The 19,830-nt window shown below is 45.3% G+C and overlaps 1 protein-coding gene across 1 annotated transcript in view; it reads left to right on the top strand.

Annotated features, from left to right (window-relative positions):
* Positions 1–5,768: 5,768 nt before the first annotated feature.
* The window catches only part of LOC144943782 (diphosphoinositol polyphosphate phosphohydrolase 1-like), a 57,200-nt gene continuing 43,138 nt past the window's right edge, over positions 5,769–19,830 (top strand). The window contains exon 1 of the mRNA XM_078871612.1: positions 5,769–6,507. Within this exon, the coding sequence (XP_078727738.1) occupies positions 6,412–6,507 (96 nt within the window). The 5' untranslated portion in view covers positions 5,769–6,411. The remainder of the gene's footprint in view (positions 6,508–19,830) is intronic.

Here is a 19,830-nt window from a genome sequence, read left to right as displayed (position 1 = left end):
TTCAACACAAGCAACCTCTGGACCAGTTTTGACATACAGTGTCTCATGATCTCATCAGCGTTTATTTTCCAGTATGGCTGTGACCTTGCTAAGACGAATGCCCATGCTGTGCTGGGGAATACCCTCAGAGGTACAGCAGCTGTAAGGGAGTACAATACAACCAGTGCCAGATTATCTTAGTTGCAAAAGTAGCTACATATGCTACGGGCCCCGCACTTTCAAGGGCCCCACGCTAAATACTTTCAAGCTATCAATTCCGGTGCAGTGATTCTGCACTTGCTCTATTACTATAGTAATATACTGCCTTCAACTTTTATGAACGACTGGGTGTCTAAGGTTAGCGATTTGTCGTATTATCTGGCTGTATAGCAAACGACAAAATACAGTTACTCTACTAAGAAAGTAAAAAAAATTGAGTTTTAATGTTTACGTGTTTTTATTTTATTTACGGCCCCTTTATAACATCACATGCTACAGGCCCCGCAATAGCTTCATCCGGCACTAAATACAACGCAGCGTGATCGGAATATTCGCCTTGACCAGTGAACCGCCCACACCCCATGCAGTATTTGTGCATCTGTGTAACGTGTCATATTCTATATATATTCACATATCCGCTTTTTTTAATATATGCCTATACCTGAGTCCCCAGCGAGTTTGATATTTGACATTGTACTGGCCCCATGGTGGATAGTGTACGTGTTTGCTATAATAAAGATCTCCCTAATGGCCTTATGGGAAAGTGATGTTCGTCAGCATTTACTCCAACGTATGTAACCTGCGATTTCCCCAAAACAAATGCAGTGTCGTTTTTACGATTGCTCCTATAATATTTTAATGTTTCAACATTCTGGTAAATCCATCCCAATTAATCAAACTCAATATATAGGTGACATATCAGTCAATAAAAACATTCCATACATTGCTCCATATGAATGTTCAATCTCTACATTTTTATTGCGTTCTCCACCCGATTAATGTTTGCTCTTCTCAAATACAGCAATGTGAGCTTATGCTCTCAACAGCTGACTAAGTGCAGATGTCCATTGTTGTTACTTTATGTGCTTAACCTTGGGGAGAATAATGTAACTGTTTGGTCTAAGTTCTTCATTTACTGCTCACCAATGTTATCACTTAATCTGTAATCCTTTTAATACTTACACACATCACACAATAAGCAATGTCGTATCTACAGTTCCATTTTAAGAGTGGATTTAGACGGGTGTGGTTTGTGACATCATGAACCAGCCCAAACTATCATCACTAGGTTTTCAAGCAGAATATGATCATTATGATATATTCTTGCAAATGGCGATATGTTAAAGAGCTACATGCGAATGTCGAGGCCTGCTAGCCACGATGAGAGGGCTTCAGCAGAGTTCGTGGCGTTTTGCTGTTCATCCTCCGTTGAGGGGGCGCATACGTATAGTGGCGTACTATATGTCCCATAGTCTGGGTTGAAAGACGACAATCGCACTGTCTCTATGGGTCTCTACGTATATCTGTCTCTATGGGTTTACGATATGGTTAATAGTTTGGGTCACATGGTTGCAATCTCACCAGAGGCTTTCCTCTCATTTTCCATGAATCAAGGCGATGTGCGTATCGGTCTGTTGGCATTCTGATGCAGCTGGTGGCTCGGGCCACCGCGATATCTTCGAGGAGGAATGGCAAAGCCGGCTGGTGCGCCATGTTCACGCTTCGAATGCGTCTGTGGACACGTCCACGTTACGTAAGTTCACGGCCTCTTGTTGGCTGGCACTCAGAATCAGAGTATATTTATACTGGAGGAATCCGGTATAAGGGTGCAGTATTTCTGCATCCTATCGATGTTTTTTTTACAAACCTCTGAATATATAACAGGACTTATGTAAGCCAAACACTCTGGCGATTGCATGGAAACCCGATGAGCATTATCGGCACATAATTAGACAGCCAAGCGCCCTAGCTGCGGGCGGTCTCAGCCGTGCAAAGGCGACCCCTCTGAACTCTGGGCCACCTCGGGGAGGAGTCGGCTTGCTCACGTAGTTTGTTGTTTATATATATGGTGTAAGTTTACGTCTACCTAGGACCCCATAGCTTAACGGGGCATCTGGAAGCAGTCCACCAGCATCGGTTCAAGAAAGCCCGACTTGCGCTGATGAGAGGCTGACTGTAAAAATCAGGTAGCAGGAGGCCGTCTAACTTAAATGATGTGTAAAAACAATCGTTGTATTTTTGTATGTGGAGGGACAGACGTGTGGTGAAGGAGTCGTCGTGTCGCGTGTTCGTGTATGGGGTCGTTGGCGATGGCACGGGACAACTTCTGTCGCTGCCACCTCCCTACGCAAGATGGCTGCGCGCGCGACTTACTCGCAACTCTGAACCCGCGATTGGCCCAGACCTCGTCACGTGGGCAGAGTGGGCGGATCCCAGTGAGCGTGCCGCCGGTAAGGGACACCACCACCTACGGCTGGAGTGGGAAGTGCAGAAGTGCAGTGGCCGTGGTGCCAGTGGTGCAGTGGAAATGTCAGCGGTGCAGTGGCCGTGGTGCCAGTGGTGCAGTGGCGGTAGTGCCAGTGGTGTGACTGGCAGTGCCAGTTGTGCACAGTCACACACAGCTCGACTCTTCGCGCGTCCCGCGTCAATAACAACACAGCTGTGTGTGGCCTTAAAAGGGACATTATATAATAGGCGACGTTTTGGGCAATTTTCTTATTCATACGAGTTGGAGATTGCTCGTGTTTACCCCATACGGCATGAGGATAAATACATTTAAATCATGTTCCTTATGGAATGTATTCTATTGTATGTGCTATGACGAAGGGTTATTGCACAGAACGTCGCCTGTTAAATGCATTTTTTCTTAAAAGCCACATTATTATGAACAAATGTGTTGACTTTTTTTCTTGGCATATGAATAGTTTATCCATTATTGGCCATTGAATAACGCTCTCTTCAGTCATCATTGAACCAATCGATTTGGAGAAAGTGCTGTCTGACGAACGGTCATTGCCCAAAACGTCGCCTATCATTTTTCATGTTAAGGCTATTGTTATTAACGAATGTGTTGCATTTTCATTTAATAATAGATGTGTGTGTATACACAGAGTCTGGTTCCATATTTACTCCGGCCATTCGTCTTAGCAAATTGAATTCGAAATAAGTATAACCCGTAAAAACAAAGTTTTTCACTATAAATCCTTTATATGCGTGGTAGCCAACTTAATATAAAGGATTTAAAAATATATTCTGCTGTGGAGGATGTGGGGATCGATCCCGCGACCTTTGGCATGGGAAGCGAGGGCGCTACCAACTGCGCTTCTCTGCCACGGCCTGTGGAGGGGTTACGCTCTAGGCTCTTATACTGTGACGTTCAGCCAAAGCCATGAATGAGTTCTATTTGAATATATGTAAAATCATTTTTTTTGCCTAAAAAGTGTAAAATTTTGGGAACATTAATTGTCTCGCACAACGAGTATGTGTGGAAAATGTCAGCTCGATTGGATCACGGGAAGTGGGTTAAAAAACGACCGAAAGATTTGCACGGTCGTAAGCAAGCAAGCAAGCACGCAAGCAAGCACGCAAGCACGCAAGCAAGCACGCAAGCAAACAAGCAAGCACGCAAGCAAGCAAGCACGCAAGCAAGCAAGCACGCAAGCAAGCAAGCACGCAAGCAAGCACGCAAGCAAGCAAGCACGCAAGCAAGCAAGCACGCAAGCAAGCAAGCAAGCACGCAAGCAAGCAAGCAAGCACGCAAGCAAGCAAGCACGCAAGCAAGCAAGCACGCAAGCAAGCAAGCACGCAAGCAAGCAAGCACGCAAGCAAGCAAGCAAGCGAACTTAATATAAAGGATTAAAAAATATATTCGCCTGTGGAGGACGCTTGGATCGATCCCGCGACCTTTGGCATGGGAAGCAAGGGCGCTACCAACTGCGCTACTCCGCCACGGCCTGTGGAGGGGTTACGCTCTGGGCTCTTACATTCTGACGTTCAGCCAAAGCCATGAATGCGTTCTATTTGAATATATGTAAAATATTTTTTTTTTGCCTAAAAAGTGTAAAATTTTGGGAATTGTTTTCACGAACAATAATTGTCTGGCACAACGAGTCTGTGTGGAAAATGTCAGCTCGATTGGATCACGGGAAGTGGGTTAAAAAACGACCGAAAGATTTGCACGGTCCTAAGCAAGCAAGCAAGCACGCAAGCAAGCAAGCAAGCACGCGAACTTAATATAAAGGATTTAAAAAATGGGAGTGAATCTATCTTGGTCATGCACATTCCTTATAACGCCATCGTGATCGTAAGAATACATTTCAAAAGATCCGTTTAATGCGATTAATCGATGCACAGATACACTGGTTCCTCGCGGGCCCAGTTGAGCCAGCCTTGGGTGCTTCGTAAAGTGAGGGATTTGTGGTTTTACAGAACTGAAGGGTGGAGATTTAATTAACAAAATAAATGACTGTACAATATGCATCCCTTCACACGCCTGTTCCTCCACATGTAAAATGAAAGTATTTAGTACACCTCCCAAAAGTCACACAGCCTGATCTCTGGGAGTACACAATTTAAACAATTGAGAATAGGTTTTCCCCTTTATTCTGGCAACAAAACAGGTGTTAAGATGTTAAAACACCAAACTGAAACCTTTTGGCGTCCTCTGGTCTAACACCTTTTGAGACTCGGCTCGAAAGAAAGCCGTCTCTGGTGTGGACCAATCAGTTTCAAAGACAATGCATATATTATCAGAGTTTTTTGTTTGCATTCTGACCACAAGTATTGTGGTTAATGCATACATGATTCCTTGTAAAAGTTTGCAGTTTGGTGTTTTAACATCTTAACAGCTGTTTTGTCGCCAGAATAAAGGGGAAAAGCTATTCTCATATTTTGGTGACTCGCAAAGGAAGTGCCATGATTAAACAGAATTGGTTCAACACAAGTAAACTTGGCTGGCGAACTGCCATGCACATTGTCTACCGTATTCTTTGGGTCTTTCGGTAGTCACGTAGATCGTCATCAGGAGTGATGACTATCGATGACGATTGCTTGTGTTGTGATCGAAACGTCGTAGTTTTTTGTTTATTTTATGATTATTTTTTATAAATTTGACTCTACGTGACTTTACCGAAAGAGACCCAAAGAATATGAATTTCTGCAGTCACGAAAGCTTTAAGTCAAGATTTATATTGTTTACCAATTAATATTATTTATATTCTCCACAACGACACTCATGACTATTTTGAGATGTGCATTATAGACCTTTCGTTGAATTAGCACCCAATGTCTGAAACAGAGAGATCCTTGTCTATAAGTAACGCGGCATCTGGAAGGTGGTCACCAGCACAATTGGTTCGAGCAACCCGTACCGCTGGTCAGACACAGAATCTTTATTTGGACTGGAGGAATCCGATGAGCTATGAAACTCTTTTTAACAGATGTCCAGAAGACACTGACTATTGAATCCGGTAGAGCATCATCTTGTCTTGTTAAACCAATGCTACATACACATGTTTGCACTCCTAGAACACCGGTGTGGCTGTTGGGATGTGTACAACGTGCTTGTACTGTATTACTAATGCGTGCAGGATTATTCTGTGAAAAATAGCTTTATAGTGCAGCGGATTCCTCCACTATAAATTCTGATTCATTTGTATATTCACGCGATCGAACCCCCCAAAAAAGCATGCATTATAGATGACATTGGTCGCGAAAGCTACAAACTGATTTTCTGTCTGTGGATCGGATTATAAGGGGGCGTGGCCTTGCGGTGTGGGCGGGGTCTAGCGCGGCCACGTGACGCGCCCCTGGTTAAGATGGCGGAAGTGCAGGCGGGACGTGGAGGCAGCGCGGAGCCGCGGCGGCAGCAGCAGCAGCAGGAAGAGGAGCGGCAGCAGCCGCAGTCGCAGCAGTCGCTCTGAGCGGCGGCGGAGACGCGGGGATCCCTCGGCAAGACTGCGAGGAGACGCCAGTGCGGGAGGAGACGCCAGCAGGGGAGACTCGGCCTCCTTCTTCCCCGACCGAACACGATGAGCGCCCACGCCGCCGCCTCCCGCCGCCGCCGCTCCCGCTGCTGCTGCCCGGGCCCGCGACCTTCCCCCCCGTACGAGTGACGCGCGGCCCGCGGTGACTTGGCTCGGCTTCATTTTATATTTCACTTGAGACGTGGCTGCTGCGTTGTCCAGTCCGTGTCGCTGGCGTTTAGCTCCGGGGGCTGCTTGCCTCTGACACCCACAGCCACCACCACCACCCTCCGGGGTTGGCTGTCCGCAGGGTTGGAATCCGGCTGCGGGCGGGAGGGAAGGGCCGAGAGAAGAGTAGCGGGAAGGAGAGGAGCTGTGAGAAGAGCGAGCCGGGAGGAGTGGGGGTACCAGAGGGACGTGAAGAGCGGCAGAGGGAGGACAGGCGGACGGGTCCCCCCCCTCGGTCGACATGGACCTGAAGGCGAGCCAGACCCGGACGTACGACTCTGACGGCTTCGTGAAGCGCGCCGCTTGCCTGTGCTTCAGGAGCGAGGCTGAGGAGGAGGTACGTGTGTGTCCCGTGTGTGTCCCGTGTGTGTCCGTGTGTTTCTACTCTCCTCACCACCAACCACCACGATACCTCGAGTACTGCCAGCGAATAGTGCTACCGCATTACTACGAACAATAGGCGTGAACACACTCCTCGGGTAACATATCTTTTCAAGAAATGAACGAGTCAATACAGACGATACAAGACGGTGCTATACGCCGTACAAACGAGATGCTGCAATGCAGACGAAAGACTCCAGTCTCGGGGAGTACAAGCGAGGTAATCCGAACAAATTGACGAGGCAGTCGAGACGAGTGGTCACGAGGCTTGCAGTGCAGGTACGACGGTGCAGCTGCAGTCCACACACAGCAGTCCACGCGAGGCGTCTTGGTAGAGACGAGGGAGACACTAGAGACATTGGCGAGGTGCGCACGGGCGGGGGGGGCCGTGCAGACGACGAGGCAGCGGCTTCTTGGCGCTTGACAATGGCAGGCGACTCGCCGCCTTTTCCGTGCTGCTCTCTCTGCTCGTCAATACATCGCCTCGCTTGCTGCCTGCAGCCTCCAGACGTCTCGCGGCCTCGCTCCAATCCTCCCCCGTGCGAAATTGACGGTGGTCAACACTGGATGCCACTGGTCCATGCACGCCATGGGAATGTGGAATTGACACCGCTTGGTCAGCACCGTCAGCAAAGTTGAGCGCCGCCCCATACCGCATTTTGGGAACGGTATCTACTGAACTATCAATAAGCGGACGTTACAAATATTTTTACAGTAGGAAATTGTGTCTGTAAATATATAAATTGTTATAACCAATTTACCAGCAATGCATTCGTACTGTGCTACATTGGCAATATACAAATTCCCATAACGTATTCACCAATAGTGAATTGGTTTTCTGTCGGCCACATTAGAAATCTAAATACTGTATTTCAATTGGCGTAACGTATTCAACAAGATTAATCGTAGATTTGTTACGTTTCGTTTCTAGTAAAATAAATGATTCAGAAGGCCTCCATGGGTTCCCAATTTAGTACGAGGGGCAGCACCGCCTTCACACGACAACGGGACCTGCTGGTTACCATGGTAACTAATTGGTTAGCATAATTATTTTGACCGAGTATAACTTAAATTTAAATTTGCAGAGACGAGCTATCGCTGGCATATATTGCCACATTCTTTAGGCTTATCCAGATGTTACTTTACTCTTTAGAGATAATGTAGGACCAAAATGCTACAGAGCGATTCTTAGCATGTACAACGATGCTGTTTTAAGTGTCCATATGGTGGCGTAAATAATAATGCAGCAGATACAGTAAAGATACGTGCGAGTTGATAGGTTCGAATCCCAAACAAGGTCAAATCTCATTGTATTGCACGTTCCTTGCAATCCATGGTGATGGTGACGTGAATACCACAATGTGAGGCTGCACTTTTAACTGACGGGACACATGGCTGTGGTTCCCAGTGTGGGTATGGGGGCACTAGCTACAATAATAATTAGTTGCTGTTTTATATAGCGTCATTTAGGCTAATTGTATATCACAAGGCTGTACAGTAATTGTGTATTACTGTATTATATTTTAGCCTATCTTGTGATTTAGTTTATAATACATCGTATTTTAAGAGCTTAAGATGCACCTTTGTTTCGGCCCTTGACAAAATATCATGTACGTGCAGCATGTATATGTTTTACATCCTGCTGTTCTCAATGTTCTAATTTTCCACACTTTTGTGACCCTGAGAAACCCATCACCGTCCAACAAAGATGTGCACATTCAAGAAGAAACAATTTCCGTTTTGCATAATCCAAATTTAGCCGTGACATGGGCACACAGTGCCGCTGCTCACGGTGTCAAGCGAACTTGTGCATTCACACAACTCTCACGGCTTTAATGACCTCGTCGTGCACGTGGGTGGCTGACCCTGAACTCAGCCGTTAAGTCCTTCACCGAGAGGTCGCCAAGCATGCCACATCACCAGCTGAAGCTGTGGGCTGCCGACTCTTAAGATATTTGCTGTGTACTTCTTCGGCTTGGCGAGCCCATCAAAAGCCACAGACTGCCTATCAGGTGAGGCAAAGAAACTGCGTTAGAAGGCGGAAGACTTGCAACGTTCGTAACACTCCCTTTTACTCAACCCCCCCCCTTCTCCATAAACACAACAGTGCCGACAGTGAGACCCGCCAATGTGCATCGCCTGTCACCATTTGGAGCGCTGCGTCAGTGGCTGCTGTATGCTGTCTACCCACAGCTATCGCCCCACAGACATAGGCTGCGACTTCTAGTCCACATTGCATTGCTTTTGTGGTTATGAATCAAATGCTGCTCGCACTGGAGTGTATAGTAGTTGCATAATTCATGATGAAGTCACTCGTTCACACACTGTTTTCCAGCCTGTTTGATGGCACTTTAGGCTTTGGTGTGGGAAGGGTTGGGTGGAGGGTGGTTGGTCTAAAAAAAGTCCCTTTCGGCTTCCAAGACGTTAACGCGCTCTCTGCCTTCTGCTGGTTTGTTTCGAGCCTTTTATTCCGTGATGAAGCGAGTTCCACATTGTTGCTGGCAGTTTCATCACCGTCTGTAACTTACTGTTTCACCCGAGTCCTTGGCATGGCACTTGCACACGGCAGCTTTGTAAATATAATGGTGTGCATATTTGTTCCGAGAAGCTCGTTATGTGGAACACCTGACAGACAATTCTTTATTTAAGAGCCTTGTCAAAAATACCTACAGCTTTCAAGGCCTGGGCAGCAAAAATGCGGAGAATGTGATGCGATGCTGCCTGGTACAACACACAGGCTAAGTGTTTATAGAGAGGGTAAACAGCAAATATACATGTGAATAATAGAACATTCATATTGGCTAATGGAGTAAATGTAGGTCATTGTCTCTATGATTTAATGTTATTTGGCAGCGCTCTCTCCATTGGCGGCTCTGAGGCAGTGCTGGAAGTTGTACATTCCGGTGGGCAGTTACCAGTTTCCCCATAGGGGGTGACCTCTGTTGACTTCCCACGAAGTTGTGCTCGTTTTATTGAGCCCCCCCCCCCTTCAGCCACGACGGGCTGAGTTAACCCCCAATTCGCATTCGAGACCACCTGATTGTGAGTTGAACTTTCCAAGACAAAGTCACCCAGCCGGATTGCTGCAATAGCACCTTTAAGAGTTTTACTGCCACCTTTGTGAAAAATTACGATTAAAATAGTTGTGAACCGTAACATTATTGATAATGTATAATACATGGAAACAAAAATAAATCGCAAGCTTGGTGATCTCATATCCTCCTTCCCGTTTATATATTGAATCAAACAGGAAAGTGCAACCGTGAGTTTAACTGCACTGATTGTGTCAATGGGTTCAATGCTTCCTGAGGCATTGAACGTAAAAAATGATGTCACCTCTTTTTCACACGAGCACTTTTAACTTGTCATGCCGCTCTAGAGAAAGTGCTGCATGTGCTGTTACTTCCTACTGATTTTGGAAAAAAAATATGTATATAGACCAAGATCTCCCATATAGCCTTAATAGACCTTGGACAGTTACTGTTAGCGACCACCTATTAAGGACGACATGGTACACGAAGGAGTGGGTAGCCAACACCACGCTCGGCCGTCTTTGTCTTCCCGGTGGAGATTTTTACACACCACACTGGGTACTCATTTGAGGGTGAGTCGACCTAGGAAAGGCCTGTTCAGACCAGTTCAGTTAATCGTCACTGGTGTTGGTTGTGAGTGGGAATCGAACTTGGTTCGCCAGGTTCGTAGCACAGCATGCTAGCCGCTGCGTGACCGCTCCCCCCATATATGTATATGCACACGCACACATCAATCCGCTGCTGGATGAAGTCTTCCCCAAGCCAGAGCAGGTTGTGAGGGTGAATTGGCCGTATGTCAACATGCTGGTCAGTGTGGGTTGGTGAAGGTTGGGAACATTAATGTGGAAGCATAGAAGTCCAGTACAATAATGGATGTTCCTGCACTGTCCTCTACTGCACATCACGTAGCCCCCCTACAAGCTCAGTGTGACACAACCTGTTTGTGCACGTTAGTCGCCCATTCAAGCACCATCCATGCTCACACTTGCTTCGCTTTCTAGCTCTGACTTGGGACTCATTCCGGGTGATGTTGTCAAAGGCCCCCCGTTCAAGTAAACGTCGCGGTAGTGTAACGCGTTGCCGTAATTGGTATCGGCCTTCGAGCACTGTGGTAGCTGGAGTGCTCTGCTCAAAAGTTGAAAGGTCTGCGTTTCATATCCTCGGTCGTGGGTTGTCTCGGGCCCGCATTCCTCTGGGGTCAGTAAAATGTTTTCCACTGTAGGAAGTCGTCGGTGGTGGCTGTTCTGTGGAGTGACAGTTTGCTGGGTCAGAGTCGTGTGCGGAGATGAGCGCTGTACCACCGCATACATTTGAGAGTGGAAATCATTTAACGTGATGACCTTGTTGCGAATAGAGAGGTCAAAATGTTTGAAAAATCAGATGTCAAAAAACCTGTACTGACGTAATGGGTCACGAGAAAATGAGATTATTTTGGATAATGTTAAACAACGGTATTATCAACAGCAAACCCCTAGCATTTACATACACTGTAGAGGCTGTCACTTGCCTGGTATGTAGAAGCACTTCATGACAAAATAATGATGTTCAAGTAAAATTAATTGCTTGGTCAAGTGAGCAATTGACCATGTTAATCTCAACTGGCAGTCCTGTATCATTGGTGGAACGTTTGTGGTGTCCCATATCTTAATAGGATAAAACTAAATGTGGGACTCATTTGGGCTGAGTCAACCCCCAACCGGAATTTGAACGTTTAACCTTCCAGTTTAGTGCTTTAACACTATCATTCGCCATATGCGTTTCAAGTTAGGTGGTAATTGCGGTGTTTTTAACACAATGTTATGACTCTTTATTGTACCTTGTTCAACAACACCTTCCTCTTACCTTCTCTGTGTCTGTTATGAAGTGCCATAGCCTGAAGCACTGTTTTATTATTTCTCATTTGCAAGGCATTGCTTTCGTTTATAAGGGAGCATTTGTTAATGGCAACGATACCAATATATTTAGAGCCTTTTGGAAATTTGCTACTCCAACATAAGGCGTTCGCCACTGAAAACAATTTGACCGCCTCCCGTAACGAACACTGTTGGGTCAGCAGCCGCCAGCGCGTGCGATGTGCGCTTATACAAGAGTTGGCGCGTACCTCGCAATCCAGTCACAAACGACCTCTCAGCAGTTGTCTCTAAATTGCCGCTTTGCTAAAACACGAGCGCGCCGCTGGATATGCGCGGGCTTAATTATTGGCAGCAGTTTCTGATATTGGTGCCAGTCGCGTGGGGCCGTAGAGGTGACCAGGAATAAGTTTGCAGACCCCACGTTTTCATGACATGGTGCGTACATGCCGGACCCTGGTTCTCTGCCGGGCTGAGTTATTCCTGTCACTTGATATATCCAGGAAAGCCTGGCTGAGTATGATTATTCTTTTTCAGGAGGAACTTTCATTAGGGTGTTTGTTCCTTTCGTTTTAAGGAGGGTTTCGTGTGAGGAAGAACTTGAGTTTACCCAGCATAAAAGGCATATATGGTGTGTTTCATTAATGGACCCATGTGTTGCCTTATTTCCACCTTGAATCCCAATGTATTGCGAGAGTTTAAAAAATCTCTGAGAGCCATCAATCCTTGCCCCCAAAGCGCTACATTCAACACGTTGGCCACCACGGACGACGCAGCTTCGTTCATTTCTGTCCCGTTTCAGCCCACACTTCTCCCTGTCCACATGCCCACCCCTTAGATCAACCCAATGGGGCTCGTGTCCAAACCCAGGGGGGACACCTTCACAAGAATCTAGGTGAAAGTGGTGGTATGAAATGTGTTTTTTGGGGGAGTGAGCTCAGGTACCAGAGCAGGTGCACTCTACCTAAAGAGGTTATCTTGGGCTACAGCTCTGGGCCACTCGTGGAGAAGTGGACTCTGTTATAAAGCCGGGAAGGTAAAACTCTGGCTTGGAACCAGTTCGGTGTGAGTCCAGCACACTTAGAATGATCCGGTGAAATGAGGTGAGGGGGGAGAATGTTCTGCGGGAATGCAGCTGGTCGGGGTTGGGCAGCGGCTGGGGCCTGTCGGCCTGCGTCGCTGCGAAGCAGAAACAAGTTTGTTCTTGTGTCGCTGCCGTGTGATGCACGGCAGGGTTGGGGCGTTGTGGAGAAACTCCTTCTGCCCTAAAGGGAAGTCCTCTGCATTGCTACTGTGGGACACAGTAAAAAGATAATCATGCCACCAATGCAGTATGTGACGTGCTGACATTTTTGTTATTAAAGTTTTATTGATCAGCTATGAAGGCGTTCCAAGTCAAAGGTCAAAATCTTCTGGGTAAAAAAACACAGGCTCTGGGTAAAAAAACACAGGCATTTGGTGGCACTCGCCTCTTCGACCAATTGTGATTCTGAGTTGTCATGAGTCAGCATTACGATTCAACACCAGGATGATGAATATTTTTCTCTCTTATGGTCTCGTTTGTATTCTTTGGCTTTTTTCATCCGAGTCATTTTTACTTAACTTAAATACAACAGAATATTTTTCACGATTTCATATGTATATCGTGGGTGTAAGAATCGATTTTGACGTTTAGCTTTTTCCCAAATTGTATTAAGTTTGTGCATTCGCTGCCCATGTCATGATACAAAGTATACATTTAGATTTCTCTCAGAGCAGTGCAATCCTTCCTGAGAGCTACCTCGAGATATCTAAGTGACGTCTAGTTCACACAATAGGGGGCATCTTCCCTATACCCCCCCTCCACTGCATGGCACATGAGTCCTTTGTTAGTAATCAACTCCAGTCAATACATGCCCATTCATTGGCACAGGAAAGTGAGTACACTGCAACTACATTTTTAGCTAATTTCCGCACCATGTATTATTGTATAATTTTTTAATATTTTATACAGTGACCTCTCTCCCATATGGCAGCCCCTGTTGACTTCCCCACAGTGTTGCTGTTTATTTAGAGTCTGGGTGGATGAAGGGCCACGTTGACCCTGGCTGGAATCACAATCTAGCAAATGGTTGTTGTGAAGTGGCCCTGAGCATGGGCAAATCAAAGAAGCGCCTATTGGAGGTTTTACGAGCAGATATTACTTGTATTTGAAAAAGATCATTGATTGGTATTGTCTGTTGTGTATTGTGCACGTGTGTGTTTATGCTAGAACGACAAGATTAATGTGTGAGCTAATGCTGTAACGTCTGTGGGTGTCTACAAGTCAAATAAAAAAAAATACAGGGGTTGTTGGCAATGATACAAATGCACAAAGAAAATTGACATCTGACTTTAAGTCATTATTCTTTCTCTATCCTGAAAGTGGGCCCAATGACCACAATATATCCTGTTACATTGTTTGTTATAAGGTTTTGGTAATGATTAACACTAAATTTATTTAAAGACTTCTCTAGCAGCATGTGTTGGAAAGTGCAAGAGGTCGCTTGAAGGGATTTTTACAAGTAGTTAATTACAGGTAGTCCTCTACTTACGATGGAGATGCGTTACGACGACCCCATCGTAAGTCAAAATATCGTAAGTCGAAGATGGCCTAGCCTACCCAGGAGTCTTAAAGAATGGTCATATTTTAACGAAACAGAGCAATTTACAGTACCGTACTGTATAAACTATATACTGTATGTATTTATTAATTACAATGCTGTATTAGCCTACCTATATGAACTGCAATTTAATAGAAAGTTTTTTCGGGAAACAATCCTATCTGCTCTAAACTTTTAACATGCATTGAACGTATCGTATCGTGATAACCCTAAAATGAAATCGCTAAAGCTATGTATCATACATGCATTGAACATATCGTAACATATATTGTACTGACCATGATTCGTACGCTGATGCGAAATGTAAAATATTTAATAATTTTGTTATATCGCCATCGTAAGATCGAATATCGTAAGTCGGACCATCGTAACTCGGGGACTATCTGTATCTCCTACCAGTGGCTGTTCACTAACACAAGATCATGCAAGAGTTATAAATGGACATTTCATTGTTGTGAAAGCACAATTGGCCTACAATTAAGCGTGCAGACTCGTATGTATGGTGTAAGCTTTTGTTTTTTAATATGTGCACCTGTTTGTGCATTTGCACATTTCTCTCCCCACATTGGTTTCTGCAGTTGAATCCCATGAGCAATGGAGGCTCCCTTAATTGACTGACCTGCCAGTGTGATTTTATTTGTGCTTATAGATGTCTCGACTGGGTAGCTTGAGCAGTCATCACCGTCACCACTGGGACACTTCTGTGTTGACAGTTAAATTGCTTCCACCTTCCCTGGTAATTTCCGCAGGGGATTAAAGCAACACTGCCGCAAAGTGGATACTCAAGACCCTGTGACATCATTTCAAAGTGAAGGCCGTTGCGCACAGACAAAGCATCTCAAATTAACAATTCGCGTTCAGCTACATGAGAATTAATTAATGAAACTGCCTGTTATTACTGTCAGCCTTGTAATTCCTTGTAAAATTAGGTAGTTTTCTGTGAGCTCTTACCTACGAGGCTGATTCCGTTGTGCTTCAGAGAAGCTAACAGTCTCAGTGGTGTACAGTTGCAAGTGTCATTGCCGTTAGATCATTCGCCAGCCCTGTTAATCTTGGCTAAATTCCCACCACAGTCAATATAATTTCTGCCCAACCTCGCACTTAATGGCTTGATTTTGAAAGCCAGATCTTGGAATGTGGTAGTGGTGGTGATGGCACCCATGCCTGAAGTGTTAGTACTACTGGCCTACTTGGCTATTTCTCAATCTGCAATAAATAATCCCAAATATGGGTTGTAAAATGTTCACATCTATACGAAAGTGGAATGTGCCAGTATAAACAAATGATGTATTTTCATGTAAGCTTTCCTTGTGGTGCTCTGCTTAGTCCACTCTACTTATAATGAGAACAGAATGAGTAGTTAAAATGCAGGTCAGGGGTCAATTTACCGTAGTTCATTCAGGATGGATGATGACGTTAGCTGGGTAAATGTGCAGTGCCTGTCATATGGATATGCTGGCCTCTACCATAGGCATGTGGAATTTCAGCTGCTGAAATTAATGAGCACTGGCCAAATATTTGAGGAGGGACACAACTTTGATTTTTTCACTCTGAAGGAAGAAATCGAGTGCTTATCTTGTGGACAAACTGTCCTCTGCCATGGAAATGTGGAATTGACACCACTGACTCGATCATCATTAAAGACGAAGGTTGCCACGTGCTCACCTGAGCTGGGGACACCTTAATATCTCTACATTTGCACGTACAATGTTTTCTGCAGTGAGACATTTTTCAATGGTGGATTTTCAGAATGTTCCGTTGTGGCGGGTGTTTGTGAAGCATCCGTCACTTAATTGGAGTTGATTTATGGGACAGCTCGGTCTTGTACATTTTACATTTTCTTGCTGTACTTGCAGACTGAAATTGTAAATGTATGCGTTGCGTCATCACTCTCTTTTTAGTCTGTGGAAGCCTTAGAGGCCATGTGAAGTGGTGTTTGGAACGTTGCGTTAACTGGAGCAGTAAGTTAGTGTGTTTGTGATAAGGTAGTGTGTCACTATCTGAAGATTTGTCTCGATTTGGGATGATGATTTGATAAAAAAACAATATTTGTTAAACTAAACATTGTCATGAAATTATCACGTATTGTGGTTGCTGGGGTTGTGGTGATCGATTGCATACAGATAATGATCACAAATAAATCTGACCCACATGATTTAGTGCACCTATTTGTGGCACAGTGCTTAGCGCAGTGCACTGAACTGGGCAACCTCAGTCTCATCCACGGCCGACGTCAGTGGTGCGTGATATCGGAACCAATTTCAGGTTCCCCTTCTGCAAACTGCACTGACCAACGTGGTGAAGTATGGTCATACAACCCCATTACCAACATGGCTTGGGAGGTTTATATCCTGCAGTGGATTGACAAAAGCCTGGCAATTATCATGGGTGTAATAATATATTTGTAAATAAATTGATGCATCATTACATGCCTGATGCTGAACCCCTTGTAACCGACCCCCTTGGAAGGCTCCCATTTGAAGGGCTCCCTTGAGCAAAGATTGCTCACCAGGTGGTTGACATTGGCACTTGTTGACAGTGGTGGGGTTGATTTGCTCAAGAGGTTAAATATATGTGCAACGCTTGCACAATTTGAGTCTCCCTTGTATGTCTTGGTATCCTCTTGAAACCATAGCTTCTCTCCACCATCAACCGTCCAGTCAGACCCCTTCATAGAACCTCAACCTCTGTCTCCCCCACTCCATTTGATGACAAAGTTCACTATTAGACCTCCAGACTCCACATTGAACCTGCAGACCCAACATTGAATCTACAGACCCCATTGAACCTATAGCCCCTCGCCCATTGAACATGCAGACTCTACAATTCACCTATAAAACCCCCATTTAATCTATTTCCCCCCATTTTATCTTGCGTATGGCAATATGTTCTTGAGCTCGATGCTAATGTTGAGGTCTGCTAGCCACGACGAGAGGGCCTCGAGGAGAGAGTTAATTTATTTATGATATTCATCCTCCGTTGAAGGAGCACATCCTATGGTGGTTTTTACTCTATGGGCCATATTTTGTGTTGCACTACGCTTTGTTTTTTAATTTTCCATTTGTGTTTCCACATTGAACCTATGGCTCATCTGCCTCATTGGGATCCATTTCCATCTCCCCATTAAAGTGGTGCAAGTTATTCTTTATTCGCACAATATTGAGGTTGGTTCATTTGAAATGTCTTCCACCAGCACGGTTAATAACATTGATGCATCAATGGACTATAGTGAGCAAAGTTCTATCTGGCAAACCCGTCATGGGTTTAACAAAGTAAATCGGATTACTAGGACCACTCTGTTCACACTCGTGCTCTCAACTTAAGAAAATGGAAGAAAAATCGATCTTGCCAAATGCTGCCAAACTCGCTTACTTATACGAGCCATGCGTCTGAGTCAGCATGTATCATTTATGGCTCTGGGTTGAACATTTTAACCCTTTACCCATACATGTGTATTTAATGTGTTTCCTTCTGTATCTGGTGCTGTGTAAAAGCAGTCGCCTAATAAAACTGGCATATTGCTATTAATCCAAACTTCTGCTGTTAATAAATGGTAAATGGCATTTGTATTGAAATGCAATATGGCTTGGAAGATCTCCCGCTTGTTGAACGGTCAGCAGATGCTTTATCATATGTTGTAATGTAAACTATAATGTACAGTGCTGCCATTTTTCAATTCACTGCTGGATAAAGGCCCCTCCACGAAGTGTCCACGATGGAAGTTGTTTAACCAAACGTAACCGTGCTGGTGAAGGGGAGGCCCAGGAAAAAAAACCCCCGTTACTGACGTTGTGGGGAAACCTTTATCTAGCAATGGATCATGGCTATAGATGATATATTATCCATTACATGCCGCTTAAATTCCTCAGCAACTCGAAGCACCTTGCATCAGATCTCTTCTCAAGCATTCAGAGGGTACCATCAGCGGCAGCTCTCTCTGTGTGGCACGAGGAGACTCGGCTTCTGCCTGCAAGTGTCCATTAGCCTGCCAGTAGGGGGCGGTGATTGTGTAAATCGCACGGAGTAATGTAGCCTTACGAATTCGGAAAGTGTGGACCACAGTGCTTGCACCTAATGGTGTACTAATTTTAAATGACATTTAACGTCCGCTGTGAAGCAGATGGCACGTACTTAGGGTTGGTACACCCACAGCATTGACCATGGCGGCCTACTTGGTACAAACCGCAAATCCCCACAACAAGCAGCGGACGTGCTACTGCACCAGGGCCATAACCAATGATAAGGTCGCACGCACGACGTAACTGCACTGTAGAAGCACACGGCTGCACCGCACTATGTAAGCCCCGTTCGGCCACTCTCCCTCCACTCCGGGACGTTCACTCTGCACAAATAACACGCTTGCTCAAGTGGTGCACTCCGACAATTTTCTCGGCCCCAGCAGGAGGACGTTTTTTCATTTTCCCCTCCACGCCGAGCTGCGCGGTTGTGATTTTCTGGGGCTGCGGGGGGGGGCACTGTGTACGGACGCTGTTAGGTTGATTAACTTGCACGAGTGCTCGCATCAAGGAGGTACATGCTTAAACGCTGTGTCTGTGCCCGCCTAGTTTGCATCTCGTTTTTCCAGTGTTCGTGTTGCATTTAGCAGCCCTGCAGTGGGCATTGAAGAGTTGGTGTGTTATAAGTGCTTATAACTATATCACCCAGAATCCATTCCATCCTGGAAGCAGGGCTGAACCTGTATCGTTTTGGAGTGCGTGTGGCTTTCCATTTGAATACGGTAATTTGCAGGAAATTTTTCACCATTGGGATATTTGGCCAGTAGCAGTTACGTTGTGTTGTATTAGTCATCGGAGGCCACTGGAGAACCCGGAGGGAATCTGCCACTACAGTGCACCTTATCGCAGTGGAGCTGTGCAAGTGATTCACTCTTTGTATCTGCCGACTAAGCCCTGAGAGGTCAGCTGACCGAATTGCGATACTGTAGTCTCTGTTTGAATGTAGTTGTGATCATACTGAGACCCATCATGCACTGCTCTCGAACATGGTTTCATCTCGGCTAGAAAATTGTATTTGGGCTGCAATGTCAGCAGGTGGTGGCACTGGACTGCACGGGACATTACAGGGCCTTTAATGTGAATTAAAACATTTCTTGAACCTAATCCTGAGAGTCAAGCGCGACAAATCATCGCATCGCAGTGGTGAATTACATTGTTTCACTGGGAGTCTTGGTGCCAGACGACAACTGTTTATATTACGGAAAGTGGAATTTTCAATTTTAACGATCATGAAGACATGAGCTTAGTCAATCCCCCACTGGGATTTCAACTGGCAACCTTTAGATTGTGAGTCCAGTACCCTTTCTACAGTGCGACTTGCCGGATACGTTTCTACGCTGGTTGGTGTGAAAGCACCGTTGGGCAGTAATATTTATCAACTTGTAATTATTTTTACGTTCGCACACGCGGTACAATATCCCATTACAAGGAACCGCTTTAATGCGGAATATCGTATTGTTTATTGCCTTGAGCGCTTTTAAAATCCAGTCAGTTTCCCCAGCTTCATTTCCAAATGTTTCCTTTTCTTTTCCCCCCACTCGATAAGTCTCAATTATACTGTCAGCATCTCTGCACAGAGCTAAGTATTTTATCATTTTAGATCAACATCAAATTACACATCGTGTCTGGGAATGGCCCTAAATTTCTATAATTTGCATGAACATGATACCGTTAAAAAAACTGTCTGCTGCTGCAGTGCACCCTATCGCTGTGGAGCTGTGCAAGTGATTCACTATTTT

Source organism: Lampetra fluviatilis, chromosome 32 (assembly GCF_964198595.1).
Source record: "Lampetra fluviatilis chromosome 32, kcLamFluv1.1, whole genome shotgun sequence".
NCBI lineage: Eukaryota > Metazoa > Chordata > Hyperoartia > Petromyzontiformes > Petromyzontidae > Lampetra > Lampetra fluviatilis.
This window is presented reverse-complemented; position numbering and strand designations above follow the sequence as displayed.